This window comes from Ambystoma mexicanum, chromosome 7p, assembly GCF_040938575.1.
Source record: "Ambystoma mexicanum isolate Mex_15411 chromosome 7p, UKY_AmexF1_1, whole genome shotgun sequence".
Classification (NCBI taxonomy): Eukaryota; Metazoa; Chordata; class Amphibia; order Caudata; family Ambystomatidae; genus Ambystoma; species Ambystoma mexicanum.
The window spans coordinates 281,815,819-281,834,914 of record NC_090939.1 but is presented as its reverse complement, the minus strand read 5'-3'; the positions used below and the strand labels follow the sequence as shown (position 1 = coordinate 281,834,914).

Sequence of the window (19,096 nt, the reverse complement as noted above, 5' to 3'; positions counted from 1 at the left end):
GTAGTGGGGGTATGTTCCTCTTCATCAAGACTTAAGAGTCGGGCTGATGTGCATGATCGGACTCCACTATAGTGTCCTGTAGGGGCATACTTTTATGTTGGCTAGAGGGTTTCTCCCTAGCCTTCTCCTTGCTAAGTGAGTCCCTCTCTCTAGAGGAACTGGACGTCTCTTTCCTTATGGTCCCTGCTCTTAGACGATGATATTATGGAGCTTGGGGTCGAAGAGGGGGCTTCGGAGGACTCCCTGGGCTTGTCCCCGGATGTAGGCCGAACTTCGACCACAGGGATGGCTTGCGCGGCGTCTTTCGCCGTCGCGGGGCCGGACTGGGGAGTTTTGAGTCCGATGACCTTTGTCTTGGCAGGTTTCTCATGCAGCAGCCGCCCTGAGCACCTAGAGGACATCTGATTGGAAGATCTGCCCTTCACAGTCAACTCCCGGTGTGCGACCTTACGTGCATCGCTGTGGGGTGTGTGTTTGTGGGCGAGTGTGGTTCCCTTGCCGCCGGGTCTCTTCCCCGTAACAGGACCGCAGACCTGTCTGCTAGGGTCGGGGGCTGGCACTGGGGAACGTGGAGGTTCCCCGTCACCCTTGCTGTCCGAAGGGAATGCAGCGCTGCCGTTGCTGGATGCCTCTTCGACGTCCATGGAGGCCTCGGCCTGCATGGCATGATGGGCCCAACGTTTAGTTCACCTGTCTGAGGGTTTTAGGTCAGAGTAGCTTAAAAGCCGGACAATGCACCTCGTCGTGGTCTCTATTCAAGCAGAGGTTAGAGACCCTATGCTTGTCGACCCATGTGAACTTCCTATCGCAGGAGCAGCAGAATTTAAAGGGAGTACGCTCCATAATATTGGTAGGCAGCTGGGAGACTATGGGAAAGGGTGGGAATATGAGAATGCATTACTTACCGTAAAAGCATTTCTGATGGTTGTATCTGCTTAGATTCACATGCTGTGCATAGGTCCGACATCCAGTGGTCACTGCGGAGTATTGCATTTTGTTTTTCGTAGTCGAAAAGGGGACGTCGACAAGGCGTGTCTGAAACACTATCCCTATAGTGACGTGCGTTGTACCCACAATCCCTCACGCGTCGAGGTCCCTCTGTTTGTATTTTTCTGCCCTGAGGGAGCCTTCTAGACGTGAGTGAGTACAGAAAAGAGAGAGATATATAAAGGAAGTCTATGTTCCTTCCATCCGAGCGGGGAGGAAGGGCGGGCGCATGTGAATCTAAGCAGATACAACCATCAGAAATGCTTTTACGGTAAGTAATGCATTCTCTTCTGATGTTTGTTAATCTGCTTAGAATCACATGCTGTGCATAGACTAGCGAGCAGTACCCGGAGTTGGCGGTGGGTTATGAGAAGGAACAGTAGAGAAAAGGTGTCGTAATACGGCCTGTCCCACCTGGGAGTCAGATCTAGAGTGTGTATCTAGACAGTAGTGTTTTGTAAAGGTGTGCACAGAACTCCAGGTAGCCGCTTTGCAGATGGACTCAAGGGGAACATTTGCAATGAATGCTATGGACGCCCCCGTGCCTCGAGTAGAGTGTGCTCTTGGCCTAAAGGGCAGTTCTCTCTTAGCAAGAGTATAGCAGAGAGTGATGCATTGAACAATCCATCTAGAAATAGTGGACTTTGAAACTGCATCTCCTTCTCTTCCTGCTGCCACCGAGACGAAGAACTGATTAGTCTTCCTCAGTGGTCTGGTTCTTTCCATGTAGAACATGACCGCTCTGCGTACATCTAGTGTGTGCAGAGTCCTTTCTCCCAAATTGGAAGGATTTTGAAAGAACGTTGGTAGTTCTATAGATTGGTTTACGTGGAATTTAGAAATAAATTTCGGAGCAAACCTAGGGTGAGTGCGTAGAACCACTTTATCTTTGTGAACTGTAACGAAGGGGTCTAGAATAGAAAGAGCCTGAAGTTCACTTACTCTCCTGATGGAGGTGATAGCTATTAAAAAAGCAGTCTTAAGCGTGAGGTGTTTAAGAGATGCTTTGTGCATGGGTTCGAATGGAGAGCCCATGAGTCTGGTAAGTACCACATTAAGGTCCCATCCGGGAGCTGGGTCAGCTATCGGGGGGTGTATTCTCTTTACTCCCTCCATGAAGGCCTTTATAACAGGGATCCTCCACCACGACACTTTGAGTTGGGAAGTGGTGTATGCAGAAAGTGCAGCTAGGTGGACTTTAATGGAGTTAAACACTAGACCTGAATCCAATAGGTGGGTCAGGTATAGGACCACATGTGTGGGAGAGCAGTCAATAGGGTTGATGCTTTTACTCCTGCACCAGATGACAAATCTTTTCCACTTGCTAGAATAGCAGTGGCGAGTGTTCGGTTTTCGGGCTTCCCTGAGGATGTCCATGCATCTTTGCGGGAGTTGTAGATGTCCGAACTCTATGATCTCAGGAGCCAAGCTGCTAAGTTCATGTTCTGGGGGCATGGATGCAGAGTCCTGCCTTTGTCCTGAGACAGCATGTTGTACGGGCAGGGGAGTTTTACTGGGGGGGATAGAGACATCTCCATCAAGTGAGCGAACCATGGTTGTCGTGCCCACATTGGGGCCACTAGTATCATGGTCACTTGTTCCTGGTGCATCTTGTGCACCACTTTGTTGAGAAGGGGAGTCGGGGGAAAAGCGTAAACAAATTTCCCTGACCATTGCATCGACAGACCGTTCCCCTTGGATTGGTTCTGGGGGTACCTGGAGGCGTAACTCAGGCATTGTGAGTTTTCCAGGGTTGCGAACAGGTCTATTTCTGGGAATCCCCATTGTGTGAAGACGTCGAAGACGATGTCTTCGTGCAGGCGCCATTCGTACTCTTTGGGCAGGGGGAAATCTCTGCTGAGACTGTCTGCTAGCAGATTGAGTTCCCCGGGTACATGTAGTGATAGTAGGAACATGTCCTGTTTGAGAGCCCACTTCCATATATTCTGGGCCAGCTTGGACAGGCCTGGAGAGTGGGTGCCCCCTTGCTTGTTGATGTAGTACATGGCTGTGGTGCTGTCTGTAAGGACCATTACTGTTTTGCCTTGTAGGTGTTCCTGGAAGGCTCTTAGCGCCTTGAACACAGCTAGTAGCTCCAGTAGATTTATGTGTTTGGATGCTACGTTCGGAGTCCACACTCCGTGAGCAGTCTGATGGGATAGGTGCGCCCCCCATCCTGTGAGGGATGCGTCTGTGGTTAGAGTGGCTTCCGCCACGGGTGTGGCAAAGGGTTTCCCTTTTTCCATGTTTTCCTTTGTCCACCACCGTAGCGAGAGAACTAAGGCCTGCGAGACCACAACTAGATCCTCCCATAGTCCGCTGGCCTGACACCACTGGCTGTTGAGCCACTCTTGCATTGGGCGCACGCGCAGGCGCGCGTGAGGTACCAAATAAATACACGACGCCATCATTCCTAGCAAGCGCATTGCTTTGCGTACCGTCACCTCTCGACCGGTTACATATTGAGGGATTTGAAACAGCATGTTTTGGACCCTCTCTTTGGAGGGGAAGACGAGGCCGTCCTTTGTTTGAATTAGAGCCCCTAGGAATTGCTTGATTTGACTGGGGTCTAAACTGGACTTCTTTTCGTTGATGGAGAAGCCCAACTGGAACAAAAGGTCTACTGTCTTTTGGGTATTGGAGAAGCATGTTTCGTAAGAATCCCCTGTTATGAGCCAGTCGTCGAGGTAAGGGTAAACTGGGATGGACAACCTGCGCAGGTGGGCCGCTGCCACTGCCAGCACCTTCGTGAATACCCTTGGTGCTGATGCTATGCCGAAGGGTAGCACTTTGAACTGGTAGTGTTTGCCCTCTATCATGAACCTGAGGTATTTTCTGTGCGCTGGCAACATTAAAATATGAAAGTATGCATCTTTCATGTCCAATGTTGTCATGTAATCTCCCTGAGAAAGCAGTGGGATTACTTCCTGTAAGGTTACCATACGAAACTTTTGGGGTTTGATAAACTTGTTCGCTGGGCGCAGATCTAATACAGGGCGCATGGTTAGATCCTTTTTGGGTACAAGGAAGTACACTGAATAAATACCTTCCGTTACCTGAGATAGAGGCACGACCTCTATGGCTCCTTTTTCCAGCAGTTGTTGTACTTCTTGGAGAAGGATGGCAAGATGTTCCGGTGTCATGCGACGTCCCCTCGGGGGTCTGTAGGATGGGGAACTGTTGAATTCGATACAGTATCCGTGGGCTACGGTGGAAAGTACCCAACGGTCTGACGTTATCTCCTCCCATGCAGGGAGAAAGGATGTTATCCGGCCCCCGACCGGTGTTGCATGGGAGGGGACGCGAATCTTCGCGTCACTTGGAGTTGTTGGGGGCTTGGGAGCCTCTGGGGGTGGATCCCCGACCCCTCCCTTTGCCCCGGCGTTGGCCTCTTTGGCTGTACTGCCCACTATTGGTTTGGTAATTGGTGGCAGGGTATTGCTGATGTTGACTTTGTTGTTGGTGTTGGCGTTGGCCACGAAAAAAGCGTTTGTTGCCATAGCCGCGCCTGGTAGTGGGCTTAGAGATTTGGTCAAGAGTCTTGATAGTGTCGAACTCTTTTTTAGCCATCTCTAGGGCTTCATCTACCGCTTTTCCGAAGAGGTTAGCATCCTCGACAGGTTTATTTATCAAAGACGCCTGTGTCTTTGGTTTAAAGCCTGAGTTGCGCAGCCATACATGGCGCTTTAGGAGTATTCCTTGTACCAGGGAACGTCCTGCTGTTTCTGCCACGTCCAGAGAGTTTTTAACAATGCTCTGGTTCACTTGGGTTCCTTCGCCAATAGTTGACAGTAGGCGCGTACGTAAAGGCTCCGGTGCTTCCTCGGCGTCTTTTCGCAGTTTGGCCCACTGCGCGTCTGCGTAGCTTGCAAGCAAGGAATTGTTGTTGGCAATTCTTGCTGAGAAGGCAGCCGAGGAAGTAACTCTTTTTGCAAGGGCATATAGCCTCTTGCCCTCCTTGTCAGGGGGTGCCTCACTGGTGGAAAGTGGTACCCCTGCCCTCTTTCTAGTATTAGATACCACTAGGGAATCCGGAATGGAATGTCCCCTAATGTAGAGGGGGTCTGAGGGTGAAGGAGTGAAAAGTTTTTCAATCCGTGGATTGACCCCTCTGATCATTGCGGGAGTGGACAGCGAAGGTATGATCCTTCTTTTTACTGAAGCGAGGAGGGGAATGGTTTGGCTGACCGGGGGTTTTTCTTTAATCACTCTTTCTACAAAGTCCAATTCTGGAGAGAGTTCCCCGGTGTCGAGTTCGAAATGCGCTGCTGCTCTGCGCAACAGTGCATTGAAAGTGGGCTGATCGTCAATTGGAGACGTGTTCCTAACTGGAGAATTGTCCAGAGGAGTTAGGTTTAGGACATCGGTGTCGGAATACACTGATGGTGATTGCCAGGGGTGTGAAGGTCCCTCTTCTGGGTTAACCCCGAAGCCTTCTTCTATAATGTCTGTTCTGTCTTCCAGACATTCCTCCTGGTTCTGTCCTTCATTGTCTATGAAATCATCTTCTTCCTCGAAGTATTGTTCCTCCCCAGTGAGGTCATATACATCTTGGAAGTCTGAGGCTGTGTCCTGCTGGGGATCGACTAGCCTCGGATTTTTGGCCCTGGGGTCCTCCTGAGGCCCTTCTCTAGTCCTCTTGTGAGTTTGAGAGGCCTGGGTGCTCATGAACCTTTCCATCCTCTCCATACAGAGGTGGAGTCTTTCCATTGTTTCATGGGGTACCCCAGAGCGGTCTGGCGGGGGAAACATAGGGTTATCTAACTCGAAATGGCTCGACCTCTCCCAAAGCGTCGAGGAAAGTGTCCCGTCGCCCTCCGAAAAACCTTCAGGTGTGCTGGGTGACCCCCCGACTGAAGGGGGTAGTCCCTGCCTTTCTTCGGGCTTTTTCGGCGTGTCTTTCGACTTATGCGTAGCGCTCGACGTGTTCTTCGGCGTACGCTTCTGGGCGTCGGCTACAGCGATCCTCGCCAAGCTTTCGGCGACTCGTTTGTCGGCGACTCGTTTGTCGGCGGAAGCTTGCGTTTTCGACGCTATGGGTGTCGAACGCTCTACGGCGGTATGCGCCTTCTGTTGATGCGCGCCGGCCGATGTTTTGGGGGCGGCGCCCTTATTTGCCGAAAGCCCAGTCGCTGGTCGCGGCTGCGAGAGGGGCTTTGAACCCGAACGGTCCGAGGAGGCCGCCGGTGGAACCTGCGTCTCCTTGGGCGCCGAAGCTCTTTTCGTCTTAGACGAAGAAGAGCCAAGGGTTGTGTGCTTATGTGAGTCTTTGTGTGCGTCAGTGTCGCCGGGGTGTTCATCCCCATAAGCAGGGCGTGAGCCGAGCCCGTCGGGGCCGGGGACAGACGACGAAGCGCGCAAGCGCTCCTTAGAGGGGGTTTCGACTTCCGTAGCGGAGGTCGTGTTATCGCGTTCCTCGTCACTGTCGGTGGTAGCAGCGGCGGGTGAACCTTCGGCCTTCGACATCGCGTAGGCCGCCCACCTTTTAACCCTACGGTCTTTTAGAGTTTTAGGCTTAAGAAGCCGACAAGCCGCGCAACCTTCCTCCTTGTGATCGAGGGGCAAGCAGCGGTTACACCGTGAATGCTTGTCCTTGCAAGTGAATTTGCCTTTGCAAAGCGGGCAAAACCTAAAGGGTGTCCTCTCCATAGCCGAGGCAATAAATCGCGATAAGCACCCCAAGGGAAAGGAAGGGGAAAGGGAAAGGCATTCTCAGAAAAGACCCAGAGATGTCCCACGACCCCACTCTCCCTACTGTATATGGCCTGCGAGACCAGGCCACGTGTTCGGCAGCGCCGAAGGATTTCCTCCGCTCGACCCTCCGTCGAAGATTTTGCTCGGCGGAGAACAGCTTACAACTGCGTCGAGGGAGGGATTATTAATATTATGTGAAAAAAACGACCAAAGGTCGAGGAGTTGCAATGTCTCTCGAGGAGCTCCGCGTGAAGGCGACCAGAAGCTGGGCGGAAAAAAACAATCTGAGGGACCTCGACGCGTGAGGGATTGTGGGTACAACGCACGTCACTATAGGGATAGTGTTTCAGACACGCCTTGTCGACGTCCCCTTTTCGACTACGAAAAACAAAATGCAATACTCCGCAGTGACCACTGGATGTCGGACCTATGCACAGCATGTGAATCTAAGCAGATTAACAAACATCAGAAACATGTTTATGACCACCCCCGCCCCAGTCTCCCTACTGTAAGGCCGAGTGGCGCTGTCGAAGTCTCTGTCCGACGGTCAGCTTTGAAGTCTTTTTTTCGTTCTTCACCACGTTGAGTCATAGCATCGGCAAAGGACAGGAAGCAACACTAACTTAAAGTTCAACGGCGTACAACGAAAAAGGACTCTGCTTATATTTTTGCGACCGCTCACGATGGCGGAAAAAAAAAATCTGTGGGACCTACACGCATGAGGGATCATGGCTACAGGGGACGTCACAATAGGGATAGAATTACTGGCACGCCCTATTTCGACGCCGATTTTTGAGTTTTGAAAAGCAACTGTAATACTGCGCAGCTTCCACTAGATGTTGACCTACGCATAGCATGTGATCTAAGCAGATTACACAAGCAACAGAAATATGTTAACGTCTGGAGATTTGTTTGCTGAAAGCTTACCTTAAAAAGCTATACAATTGAGAGGACTCCAGATCGTGCTGTTCTAATGGCTAGTGTCTCCCAATTGTTCTGCTGATCCACTCTGCATCTTGTGCTTGGAAAGCTTTTCTCAAGCTTTCTAGCCTTCCTCCTGGACTCCTTTGATCAATTATCAATGCCTGCTGTCTCCGATGCCCCCCTGAAGTCGATCACTGTGGTATTAGCTGGGCATGAGGTGGAAGTCCCTTCTGCCTGGCTGAAACAATGTGAGCTTACTGCTGCTTCACACAAAGTCTGTCATGGGACATCCAGACTCTCCTCCCATCAGCTGTTTTACCGAAATTGAAAATACTGTGGTCTGTACTGAGTCCTGGGCTGCCTATGACCTGCTTTGAAGGGTCTTCCTGGTGCCCCCACTGCTGCCTCTGTGCCCTCCTCATTGTGTGTAACCTAGATAAGCTCATCCATATTAAATCTAGTTGTGCCAGCTACTGGGATTTCACAAACTGAACTGGCAAACAGAGCTGGCATCTTGCCACAACCAATCTCAACACCTAAGGTACTGCACCAGTGCTTCCTGGGCATTTCTCACAGCAGTCTTCAGAGTGGCAGCCTTCCCTAGATTCTCTGGCCACCATCTCCCAAAGTTCCTCTTCCTCATTGTTTTATTTGCTGATCGTGCAGTCCTTCTTCCAAGGCGCCTGGACAGTAACCAAATCCTTCAGTTGGCTTGTGGCCCACTCAGCAGCAATCCAATCCCCGTTTACTGGCTGTTGAACATACATCTATATCTCCTCTGATGGGGTCCGCAGACCTCGTAAACTAGATTTTTTTTCTGCTGCGTTCACTCCTGGGATCTTGCCTGTTCAATACCATGAACAAACTTTTCATAACTCCCTAAAACTTTCTTAGCTGCCTAAAACTAATCAATACTTTTACTTATCGGTAAACAGCATACGTACCTTTGTTCCCACTTGGGCCATGGAGTGTAAGTGCTCACTGTATTTTTAATACTTGCACGATTTCATATGCAAAAATTATTGCAATTAAATTGAAAGCCTTACAAAGCAGTCAAAGCTGTAAAGGCGCATGATCTTTTGACTAATGGATTTAAATGTTTGCTGAATCTTTTCAGTATCCTTTAAGGTTTTATAATACTTGGGTGTCATTTTTAAAGTGAATACTACAGAGTATGTTTTTCTTTAAGTATACTGAGTATTGTAATGCGTTATTTATATAGCGCTCTTTCCCCATTTGTATGGCCTAAATGCACTTTGTGATTGGAACGCCCTTGGTTACCAGTCAATCTGGTAGAAGGTTCTAATAGTTTATATTAAGAGATGCTTGTGTGCATTTTCGCTGGCTTAGGTGGCTGGCTAGGCTCCACTAAGCAGCCCAGAGGTCAGGCAGGGTGGGCACTGTTGGTGGCTTTGGATGAAGTGCTATTGCTGAAAGATTCGATGTGTGCCCAGCTATACCGAATTTCTTTTGTTGGTAGTCGCTGTATGCTAGTGGCAGAGATGTTGAGGTACGTCAGGGGTAGCAGTACCTTCTACTAGTCCTGTCCCTTTCTCCCAATAATGAAGTCAGACTGCTCTGTCAGATTACCATTGCAAGAGTTTGACTAACTTGGTGGTAAACCATGTACACCCAGTTTAGTTGAATTACCTGACACTTTCACCAGAGGATTTCAGAACAAAACTCCCAAAAAGTCCCAACTCTCTCCCTCTCTCTCTCACCCACATGTGCCCCATCCCCAAGTAGTCTTACTCCTACATTCATACATTGAATAATCCGATCACCATCCAGTGGAGAGTTCCATGAGCGGAGACTGTTCTTTCATGGAAGTGACCACCTTTATAAATTGGATGAATCTGCAATTTGGCGCGAACTAGCAGATAGACCGATGTGGTGGAAAGGAGCATGATGATTATCCTTAGGCTTGCTAACCAACTAAAAAAGGTACTTGCCTGGCTCAAAGTAAGCCATGTCAGATACCAAATAACAAATTCAATTTAGGTGATTAACTTTTCTGCTCTTGGAAAGGGCACTATATGAGTTTCAAGTTAAATAATATGATTTGTCTATAGATTTTGTCCTGCATTCTGTATAACCTACCATACCGATTATGGAACTTCCAAATTAGCATTGTCAAGGTGGAAAATCCTGTGACATACCACCATGAATCAAAGGTTACACGTGAAAATGACCCAGAGTGATGTGGTTGCATCCAGTGATATTAAAGACAAGTGCATAAAAGCACGTTTAGGATGCTTCATATAAAGGACACAGTTAAGAACATTTAAGCGACACATACCTGGTGGCATATGAGCTGGGTTGAAGCCATGCCTCATGAACGGCGGTGGAGGAGGTGGTGGTGGAATCCCGTGGGCAAATCCAGGAGGGGGCCCTAAAAGGCTTGGGTAAGTGGGCAGCTGCAGAGGGTTCATAAGGGATGGAGGGCCAGTGTGGTGGGGGGGCTGGCCCGTCATCTGGTGGTGGAGGAGGGGCTGGCCCGGCCCCTGCGGGTGGAAGGGAGGCTGGCCCGGCCCCTGCGGGTGGAAGGGAGGCTGGCCCGGCCCCTGCGGGTGGAAGGGAGGCTGGCCCGGCCCCTGCGGGTGGAAGGGAGGCTGGCCCGGCCCCTGCGGGTGGAAGGGAGGCTGGCCCGGCCCCTGCGGGTGGAAGGGAGGCTGGCCCGGCCCCTGCGGGTGGAGGGGAGGCTGGCCCGGCCCCTGCGGGTGGAGGGGAGGCTGGCCCGGCCCCTGCGGGTGGAGGGGAGGCTGGCCCGGCCCCTGCGGGTGGAGGGGAGGCTGGCCCGGCCCCTGCGGGTGGAGGGGAGGCTGGCCCGGCCCCTGCTGGTGGAGGGGAGGCTGGCCCGGCCCCTGCTGGTGGAGGGGAGGCTGGCCCGGCCCCTGCTGGTGGAGGGGAGGCTGGCCCGGCCCCTGCTGGTGGAGGGGAGGCTGGCCCGGCCCCTGCTGTTGGGGGGGAGGCTGGCCCGCCCCCTGCTGTTGGGGAGGAGGCTGGCCCGCCCCCTGCTGTTGGGGGGGAGGCTGGCCCGCCCCCTGCTGTTGGGGGGGAGGCTGGCCTGCCCCCTGCTGTTGGGGAGGAGGCTGGCCCGCCCCCTGCTGTTGGGGAGGAGGCTGGCCCGCCCCCTGCTGTTGGGGAGGAGGCTGGCCCGCCCCCTGCTGTTGGGGAGGAGGCTGGCCCGCCCCTTGCTGTTGGGGAGGAGGCTGGCCCGCTGCCAGGAGTGGTGGCTGACCAGTGTGTGATGGTGGACCACTCTGTGGCAGCAAAGCAGTTTGCGGATGTGGAACAGTCTGGTGTGGAGCACCAATCTGCGACGCCAAGCTTATTTGATGTGGTGGTCCAGTGTGAAGTAGCGAACCCATCTGTGGTGGTAGACTGGTCTGAATTTGTAGTCCTGGCTGGTGTGGTGGTCCAAGTAGTAGGCCAGGCCTGGGTGGAGGAATCGGTGGAGGTGGTAAACCTGGCATTGGTGGTAATCCTGGCAGTGGAGGCAAACTCAGTGGGTGCATCATACCCGGATGCGGCATACCCGGCATGTGTGAAAAACCCTGTGGGGAAAACAAGTATTTGCTGTTACAAAACTGTTGAAAATAACATTTGCTATATACAAAAGCAGTAGCATGCTCATTGTGAAAGGTCAAGACTAATCCTATTCACATTAGGACAGTTCCAAATCAGATTAAAGCAATGTTCATTCAAGGTAGTACTTGAAACTTAAGATTCTGCCCTAAATTGGAGCCACAATTAAGCAAACCAAAACTGAAATGTAAACTGCAAGCTCGATTTCAATTCTTTATCAGAGACTGCTACTCTGAAAACAGAACAAACTATTGTTATCTATAAAACAATCCATACATTACTTCAGAATATGTTATTATTCCATGCGTCACTGTCAAGGTGGATTTTCAGAATCAGCGCTGTGGACAGGTTCTGAAAGGTCACCGTATTCTGGTGAACAGGGAAACACACTGTCTTATCAAAACTCTGTTGAGGCATATTGACTGAGCAGTAAGTAATACACTTAGCGTGCTAGAGTGATGAAGGGTTCAGTAAAGCAACACAGATCACTCTAAAACAACAAAAGACAGACAAAATGTATATAAAACATTTATTTAGGCCTTGGACAACTTATCAATTAAAAACTACAGATAAGGAAACCACTAAACTAATATATACATTCATTTTGGTGTACTGTGGCTACAGAACACCAACAGGTTTACTTTTAAACAGTAAATTTAGCAATAGAATACTGTATTATGGAAAGAAAAGACAAGTTAAGAAAAAACAATTTGAAAAGTAATATGTAAGCACACAACCCTTGCAACTCATTTTAAGCGCTTAAAAGTCCTTCTTGCGAGAAGAGATGGATTTTAGTGCCCTTAAAATGAAGTCCAAAATAAAACCATTTGCAGGAGGCTAGGAACCTTAAGTAGTCTGAACATGTGTGGGCAAAGACAACAGAGTTTTTAAGTGCTTTAAAGTTAAACAACAATTTAGGTTCCTAGGAAAATATCTGCCAAATTGTTCAAGTAATTTCAAGGTAAGTTGGCATTATAGTTTCCCATTCAAGCTTACACAGCACTACCGAAGAAAAACATTTGTCAGGCACTTAAATCAATTTCTGAATAACTGAAATAAGACATGCATTACTTACCGTAATAGCATTTCTGATGATTGTATCTGCTTAGATTCACATGCTGTGCATATGGTCTGTCATCCAGTGGTAACCCGCAGAGTATTGCATCTTGTCTTTCGGGGACCGAAAGGGGACGTCGGCATAGGCGTGTCTGTAACACTATCCCTATCGTGACGTGTAGTGTACTCAAAATCCCTCACGTGCCGAAGTCCCTCCGATTGTATTTTTTCTGCCATGACGGAGCCCAAGGCTATTGTGAGCGAGTACATGGAGAGAGAAGTTGTAAGACATCCAAGTTCCTTCCACCCCGAGAGGGGAGATAAGGAGGGCGCATTTGAATCTAGGCAGATCCAATCATCAGAAATGCTATTACGAGAAGTAATGCATCTCTTCTGATGCTTGTTAATCTGCTCAGAATCACATGCTGTGCATAAACTAAAGAGCAGTACCCGGAGTTGGAGGTGGGTTGTGAGAAGAAACAGTAGGGACGAGATGTCTTTGTACTGCTTGTCCCACCTGAGAATCAGACCTAGAATGAGTGTCTAGGCAATAGTGTTTTGTTAAGGTGTGTACAGAACTCCAGGTTGCCGCTTTGCAAATGGACTCTAGGGGAACATTTGCAATGAATTCTATTGAAGCCCTAGTGCCTCGAGTGGAATGTGCTCTAGGCTTGAATGGCAGTTCTCTCTAAATGAAAAATTGGTTTGTTTTTCTCAGTGATTTTGTTCTTTCCAGGTAGAACATTACTGCTCTGCGCACATCTAGTGTGTGTAGGCTTCTTTCGGCCATGCTAGTGGGATTCAGGAAAAAGGTAGGTAGTTCAATCGGTTGGTTCACATGGAACTTCGAGATGAATTTAGGCGCAAATCTGGGATGAGTGCGTAGAACTACCTTATCCCTGTGGACTGTAACAAAGGGGTCTAGAACAGAAAGGGCCTGTAGTTCACTAACCCCTCTGATAGAAGAACAAGTTACTTACCAACTGAAACGTTCTTTCGACTGGATGTTCCTCCCACGTATTCCTCATCTTACATATATTCGTCAGCTTGCTGCTTCTTTCAGAAATGTTTGCCAGAGGGCACTGTGCTCGAGGCTGCGTAGTGTAGGGGAGGGCTGGTCCAGGAGACCCCTCTCGCCTGCGTTTTCTCCCCAGGTGAGGGCTATGGCTCATTGGGCGTTCCCTCGTGCCACCCGGGCCCAGGTGGTGGAGGGCTCACCCGCTGGAGACATTGCCCACACGTATTGATTGCCCATACAAATTTAGCTAGGCCCAGAAACCATTTTTGTCTGGTAAAGATGGTGTGAGCTCAGCGCACTGTAGCGCGGCCCCCACCCTTGGAGAGTCTCATCCCTGTTGCCGCAGCACCCTGGCAGATCCGCTGCGGGCACGTTCCCACGAACAAGACGGACATGAGCTAGCGCAATACGCTAACATTGTAACAGTTCACCTCCCGCAGTGTACTATCACTATCAGCATGACCCGGCCAGCAGGCCTGAACAATGAGAAGAACGGTAAAATGGTCATCTAATAGCTTAATATACATGTATATAGTAATGTTACGACCACTTGCAAAGTATGCTTCTTCCACAAAATCTCTTATATTACAAACGCCTGTAGAATGTATTAAAATGAGAGAGCATGCTCCCATGATATGAGCAATGGCGAGCTCACACCATTGAAGGTGGATGCTAATAATAAAGGAACGCTCCAGGGATCTGTTTGTTGCGTGTATCACTGGGCAGCCTACCTCCCATGGTTTTGCGCCATAACTAAGCTAATGCTGCTAGATTACACGGGAAAGCGAATGCAACTATACTATGAACTCATGTAAAGGATGCGCGAGAATGCACTTATGTGTGTATGTCTAAGCCCCTTATGTGCCACCACCGTCACGTACAGTGGCGGGTCGTTTTCTATGTACTCCACCGACTCAACTACTACCTCATTTACTGCGAATGTATATGCATGTAACTAAAATACTGTAGCTGCTAGAATATAATGTACAAATATGGTGCTCGGACTGGGTATAATCGAGACACATCCAGCAAAGTTTAAATGCATGTTTTGAAGCGATGTTGAATAAGTATTATAGAAAGTGTTCAAATGTTTGTGATGTCTTTACCTACATTCAGCAACACACGAGGGAGATACCTTTGTGAGTGCGTACAAGGCCATTTCCCCCTCCCACCCTGCGAAGGCTGCCAAGACATGAGAACAGAGGCCCGCTCTGCGCTATCCCACCTCCCCCGACCAGACTGGAGCCGCTTCAAAGATTTGTAGCCCTACTGCAGCACCCAAGGCCGTGACCAGCCACCTGCATTATTTACAGCACAGCAGTAAACCTTTGTCTAAACTCACGCGCCCCCCACGTAAACCCCACAACCCACCGGACCGTCTTAGACTTATGGCCCTGTGCAATCAGGACACCCAACACTTTGACAACACACAGCGGAACATCCATAACAACTTCTAACAAGACAGAAAGACCTGTACCACCCGTCCCAGGCCCCGAAGCTTAGCCCCTCGACCTATAGCCCCGGTCAGCAGGACACGGGTAACCAGGCCTCGATGTATTACCTCCAGACCCCTCACAAGGTGCATTCCTCCTGTGTTGCATTAACCTATGAAATAACCTATTGGAAGATTTACTAAAGAGAATAACACTGTAAATGACTGAATGACTGCGGTGTGCATGGCCGAGGGCAAGTAAGTCAGGAAAGGCATTCATCTCTGCCACAGACCGCCTTGGCACACCAACACCGCACGGATGAACTCAAGCCGACCTGCCAGGCCCAGCCCCACCCACGAGGGTGACCAGTGACGTCCTCCAGCCAAGACCAACCACGCCGCAGCAGCACCTATAGTTAGTCATCGCCACCCAATCCCAATGAACTTGTGCCCCCTATAGTATGTAGGTTTTGGTGACGTTTTTTGTAAATATATACGCCTGTCTTTGCTATTGTCAGACAGAGCGCTCTCGGAGTTTGCAGAGTTCTTTGCATGCCCTATTCTGATTGATAAACTCCCATTTACGCTCACCCGCACTCTGTCTTGGCCTTATTCCCATTTTGGGAGAGTCTTTCATTGTCTCTCATTGCGGGGAGGATCGTGCTGTTTGGGGACGCTTGCTTTCAGTAGCTTGGTTCCTCGAAGGCCGCCGTCGAGTGTCGACATCATCCATCGTGTAAATGGCACGAGCCGCGCCCGTTGGTTCAGTTCTGTTTTTTTCGATGTTAAATGTTGCATCAGTTGTATTCTGTGTCGGCAGATGTCAGGCTCTTAAGGAAGTACAAGTGCAACAAGCTTCAGAACTGTACGGAGGGGAAGGTTGGGCGGGCCGAAGAGGAATACGTGGGAGGAACATCCAGTTGAAAGAACGTTACAGTTGGTAAGTAACTTGTTCTTCGAATGGATTGTGTCCTCCCACGTATTCCTCATCTTAGATAGACTCCCATAACTGTTGTAATTTAGAGGAGGGGGGAGTACCATAGTTCTTCAATTATGCACAGAATGAAGGACGGCTTTTGCAAAAAGGCCTCCTTGGTAAGAAGTGGAGTCTAAACAATGTTTTGCAAAAGTGTGCATTGATGCCCAAGTGGCCGCAGCACAAATGTCTTGCACTGAGACACCCCTCTGAAGAGCCGTAGAAGTTGCTATGCCCCTGGTTGAATGAGCCCTTAAACCATCTGGAGGCTCCTTCCCAACCAATTTGTAACATTCAGATACTGCTAGGATAATCCATCTGGATATAGTTTGTTTGGCCACACTAAGGCCCAATTTTTGTCCAGTATACCCGAATAACAACTGATCCGTTTGTCTAAATCTTTCCAGTCTAGATATGTAGAAACTGAGAACCCCTTTAGGGTCTAGTCTGTGAAATCTTTCCTCCTCTTTACTAGCATGCGGAGGAGGATAAAAAGATGGTAAAGTTATTTTTTGTGACAGATGAAAATCCGAAACTATTTTAGGTAGGAAAAAAGGCTTAACCTTTAAACCAACTTTATCTTTATGAAAAACCGTGTGAGGCGGCTTGCAAGAGCGCCTGCAACTCACTCACCCTGCGGGCTGAAGTTAGAGCCACTAGTAGAACCGTTTTTAAAGTTAGGAGCCTTAAAGGGCAAGAATGTAAAGGCTGAAAAGGGGCACACAAACTTTAAAACTCAATTTAAATCCCAAATGGGAACTTGGAAGGTGTAGGAGGGAACACATTTGTTAACCCTTTAAGAAATTGGATAACTAAAGGCATTTTGAAATATGAAACTTCTTCTGAGGAGCGCTTGAAGATGGATAGCGCCGCCAAATATCCGTTAATAGTTCCAACTTGGAGCCCCGAGCTGGCTAAATGTAATAGAAAGGAACGCCATGGGAGTGGTACATTGAAAAAGGATCCACATTCTTATCCCTGCACCAGTTACTGAATTTCTTCCAACGACACTGGTATAAGGATTTTATTGCTGGCCTTCTGGCCGAAAGCAAAATCTCCATAACGTCATCCGGGAGGTCCCAATCCTTATACCTTAACCTCTCAGAAGGCAAGCGTGAAGGTTGAGTGTCTTGCCAATTGCTAACCTCAGGTACTCTGTGTTTGAGATGGATTGGCACATGAATGTAAGCATCCTGGAGGTCCAATGAAACCAGCCAGTCCTGAAGCTGAAGAGCCTGAAGGATCTGAGAAATGGTCACCATCTTGAACTTGTCTTTCCTGAAGAATTTGTTCAAATTTCTCAAGTCCAAGATGGGTCTCAATCCTCCGTCCTTTTTGGGGATGAGAAAATAAGGGAGTACCAACCCTTGTTCCTCTCCGCTACAGGTACATGCTCTATTGCACCCATCTCTATCAGGGTTAAAATCTCCTGCACAAGGAGCGGGTCTAGAATTTTTAGAGAGTTGGCTCCCGGTGGATGATCTTGAGGCCTTTGATGAAAAGGAAGACAGTAACCATGGGTCACTATCTCTAGTGCCCAAGCATCCGATGTAATGCCCCGCCATTCGTCCAGTTACTGAGTGATTCTGCTTCCCACCGGGGTCTTGTGGGTTAAGGCCTCAAAGTGGCTCTGCAGTGGCTGAGGAGGTAGTAGCCGCTGCTGTGGCTGATCTAGCACCTCTCCCTTTTCCACCACGAAAGGGGTTTCTTTGTTGTCCCCTTTGACTGGCCTACCCTCTCCCAAAAGAGGAATAGAAGCGAAAAGGGTGACTCTTCCAGGAACATGACCCTGCGTAAGAGTGCAGGTGAGGTTGCCTTATAGCGGTGCAGAGTGATTGTGCTGTCGCTTTCGAGGTCTGCAACTTCTCCAAGCTCTCGTTCGTCTTGCGGCCAAACAATCTCAAGCCGTCAAAGGGCATATTAAGTAACCTGGATTGTACATCAGATGCGAAACCAGATTTTCTTAGCCATGTGAATCTATGCGATACTGCGCTAGATGCCATGGATCTGCTTATACTCTCTGCAGTATCCAGTCCTGACTTGAGGCACCCCTCCTCCATAGCCTTCTTCCCATCCTTTACTATAGCCAGGAAACCATCCCGCTCCTCACCCTCCGGGATGTGATCAGCCGCTGCATCTAAACAGCTCCACAGGGTGTAAGTGAACCTAGCTAATGTACAAGTGACATTAGAAGACTTAAGGGCCCATACTACCAGAAGTAAAAGCCTTCCTCGCCCAGGCATAAATCTTTTTATCGTCCCTGTCAGGGGGCATAGAGGGATAAACCGACTGTCTATTTGCAGTCGCAGCTTGGATGACCAAACTTTCAGGTGAAGGATGCTTAGACAAATATTCTGGATCCAAGGGAGCAGGTCTATACTTTCCTACAAATTTCTCATTTACAGCTGGTAGAGATTCAGGTGTCTCCCAATTTGTCATTAGTCTCTTTTGAAGAGCCTTGTGGAAGGGAAGGACTGGGTCTTTGAGGTCCTTCATCAATAATGTCTGTTAAATCGTCCTGGTCATATTTAGGGGACACTGACTTCCACCCCATAAAATCTATCACTCTTCCCACGAGGTTCCTATACCCCGGTTTAGCATAGTCTGTGGGGTCAGGCCTTTCAAAATCTACCTCAGGTGAGGTATCTAGGCCACTGGCCGATTGTAGGCAGTCATAAAGGTCAGACATTTTTGAATTAGGATCTACCAGTACCTCAGGGACTTCTATTGCCCCAAAATGAACATCAGCTGATGTAATTTCCTCATCAGAGGTGTGTTCCTCAAAAATAGACAGATTAAAAAAATTCTTGCCTGGGCTGAGGGTGGAAAAATGTTTCTGGTAAATGAGGAACAGGCCTAGCATTAGCCAAAGTTATCTTGGGAACCGGCATGAAAGATTTCCCAGACAAAGGCGTCAACGGAATCGACACCGGCTTCGACATACTCGAAGGAATCCCTGAGGTCATCGAGGATGATTTCAATGTCGAGTAAGGGTTCGACGCCGAAGGTATAGACGACATTTTGACGGCATTATTGAAGGACGCGTCGAGTTGAGCTGACTTCGACGATGCGGATGCCATTTTGTCCACAGACAACCTCGATTTATGCACCGAAGGTTTCTGTACAGTCTCATGATGCGCTGGACAATCATCGTCCGAGGACGCCCTTGACTTTTTGTCAGATTTAAAGTGAGACGTTTTGGATTTCCCTCTGTCACCTTTAGCGTGGACAAGGGCGTGCTCTTCACAAAGCTTTTTTGAAGGGGTTGGGCTGCCTTCTCAAATTTTTTTAGCATTGAAGCCCTAAAGGCCTCCCATTTCTTTGGGGAATCATGCTTTGAAGGACAAGAAATTAACCTTCTGTCGGGCAAGGAAGAAGAGGACGAAGATCTAGGACGTCGCTTTTTTCGATGACGAGGAAG

The 19,096-nt window shown here is 49.2% G+C and overlaps 1 protein-coding gene across 2 annotated transcripts in view; it reads right to left on the bottom strand.

Annotated features, from left to right (window-relative positions):
- SCAF4 (SR-related CTD associated factor 4) overlaps window positions 1-19,096 on the bottom strand; it is a 1,175,829-nt gene that overhangs the window by 445,935 nt on the left and 710,798 nt on the right. For both annotated transcript variants that reach the window (XM_069636348.1, XM_069636349.1), the window contains exon 19: window positions 9,905-11,162. In XM_069636348.1, coding sequence (XP_069492449.1) covers window positions 9,905-11,162 — 1,258 coding nt within the window. The remainder of the gene's footprint in view (window positions 1-9,904; window positions 11,163-19,096) is intronic.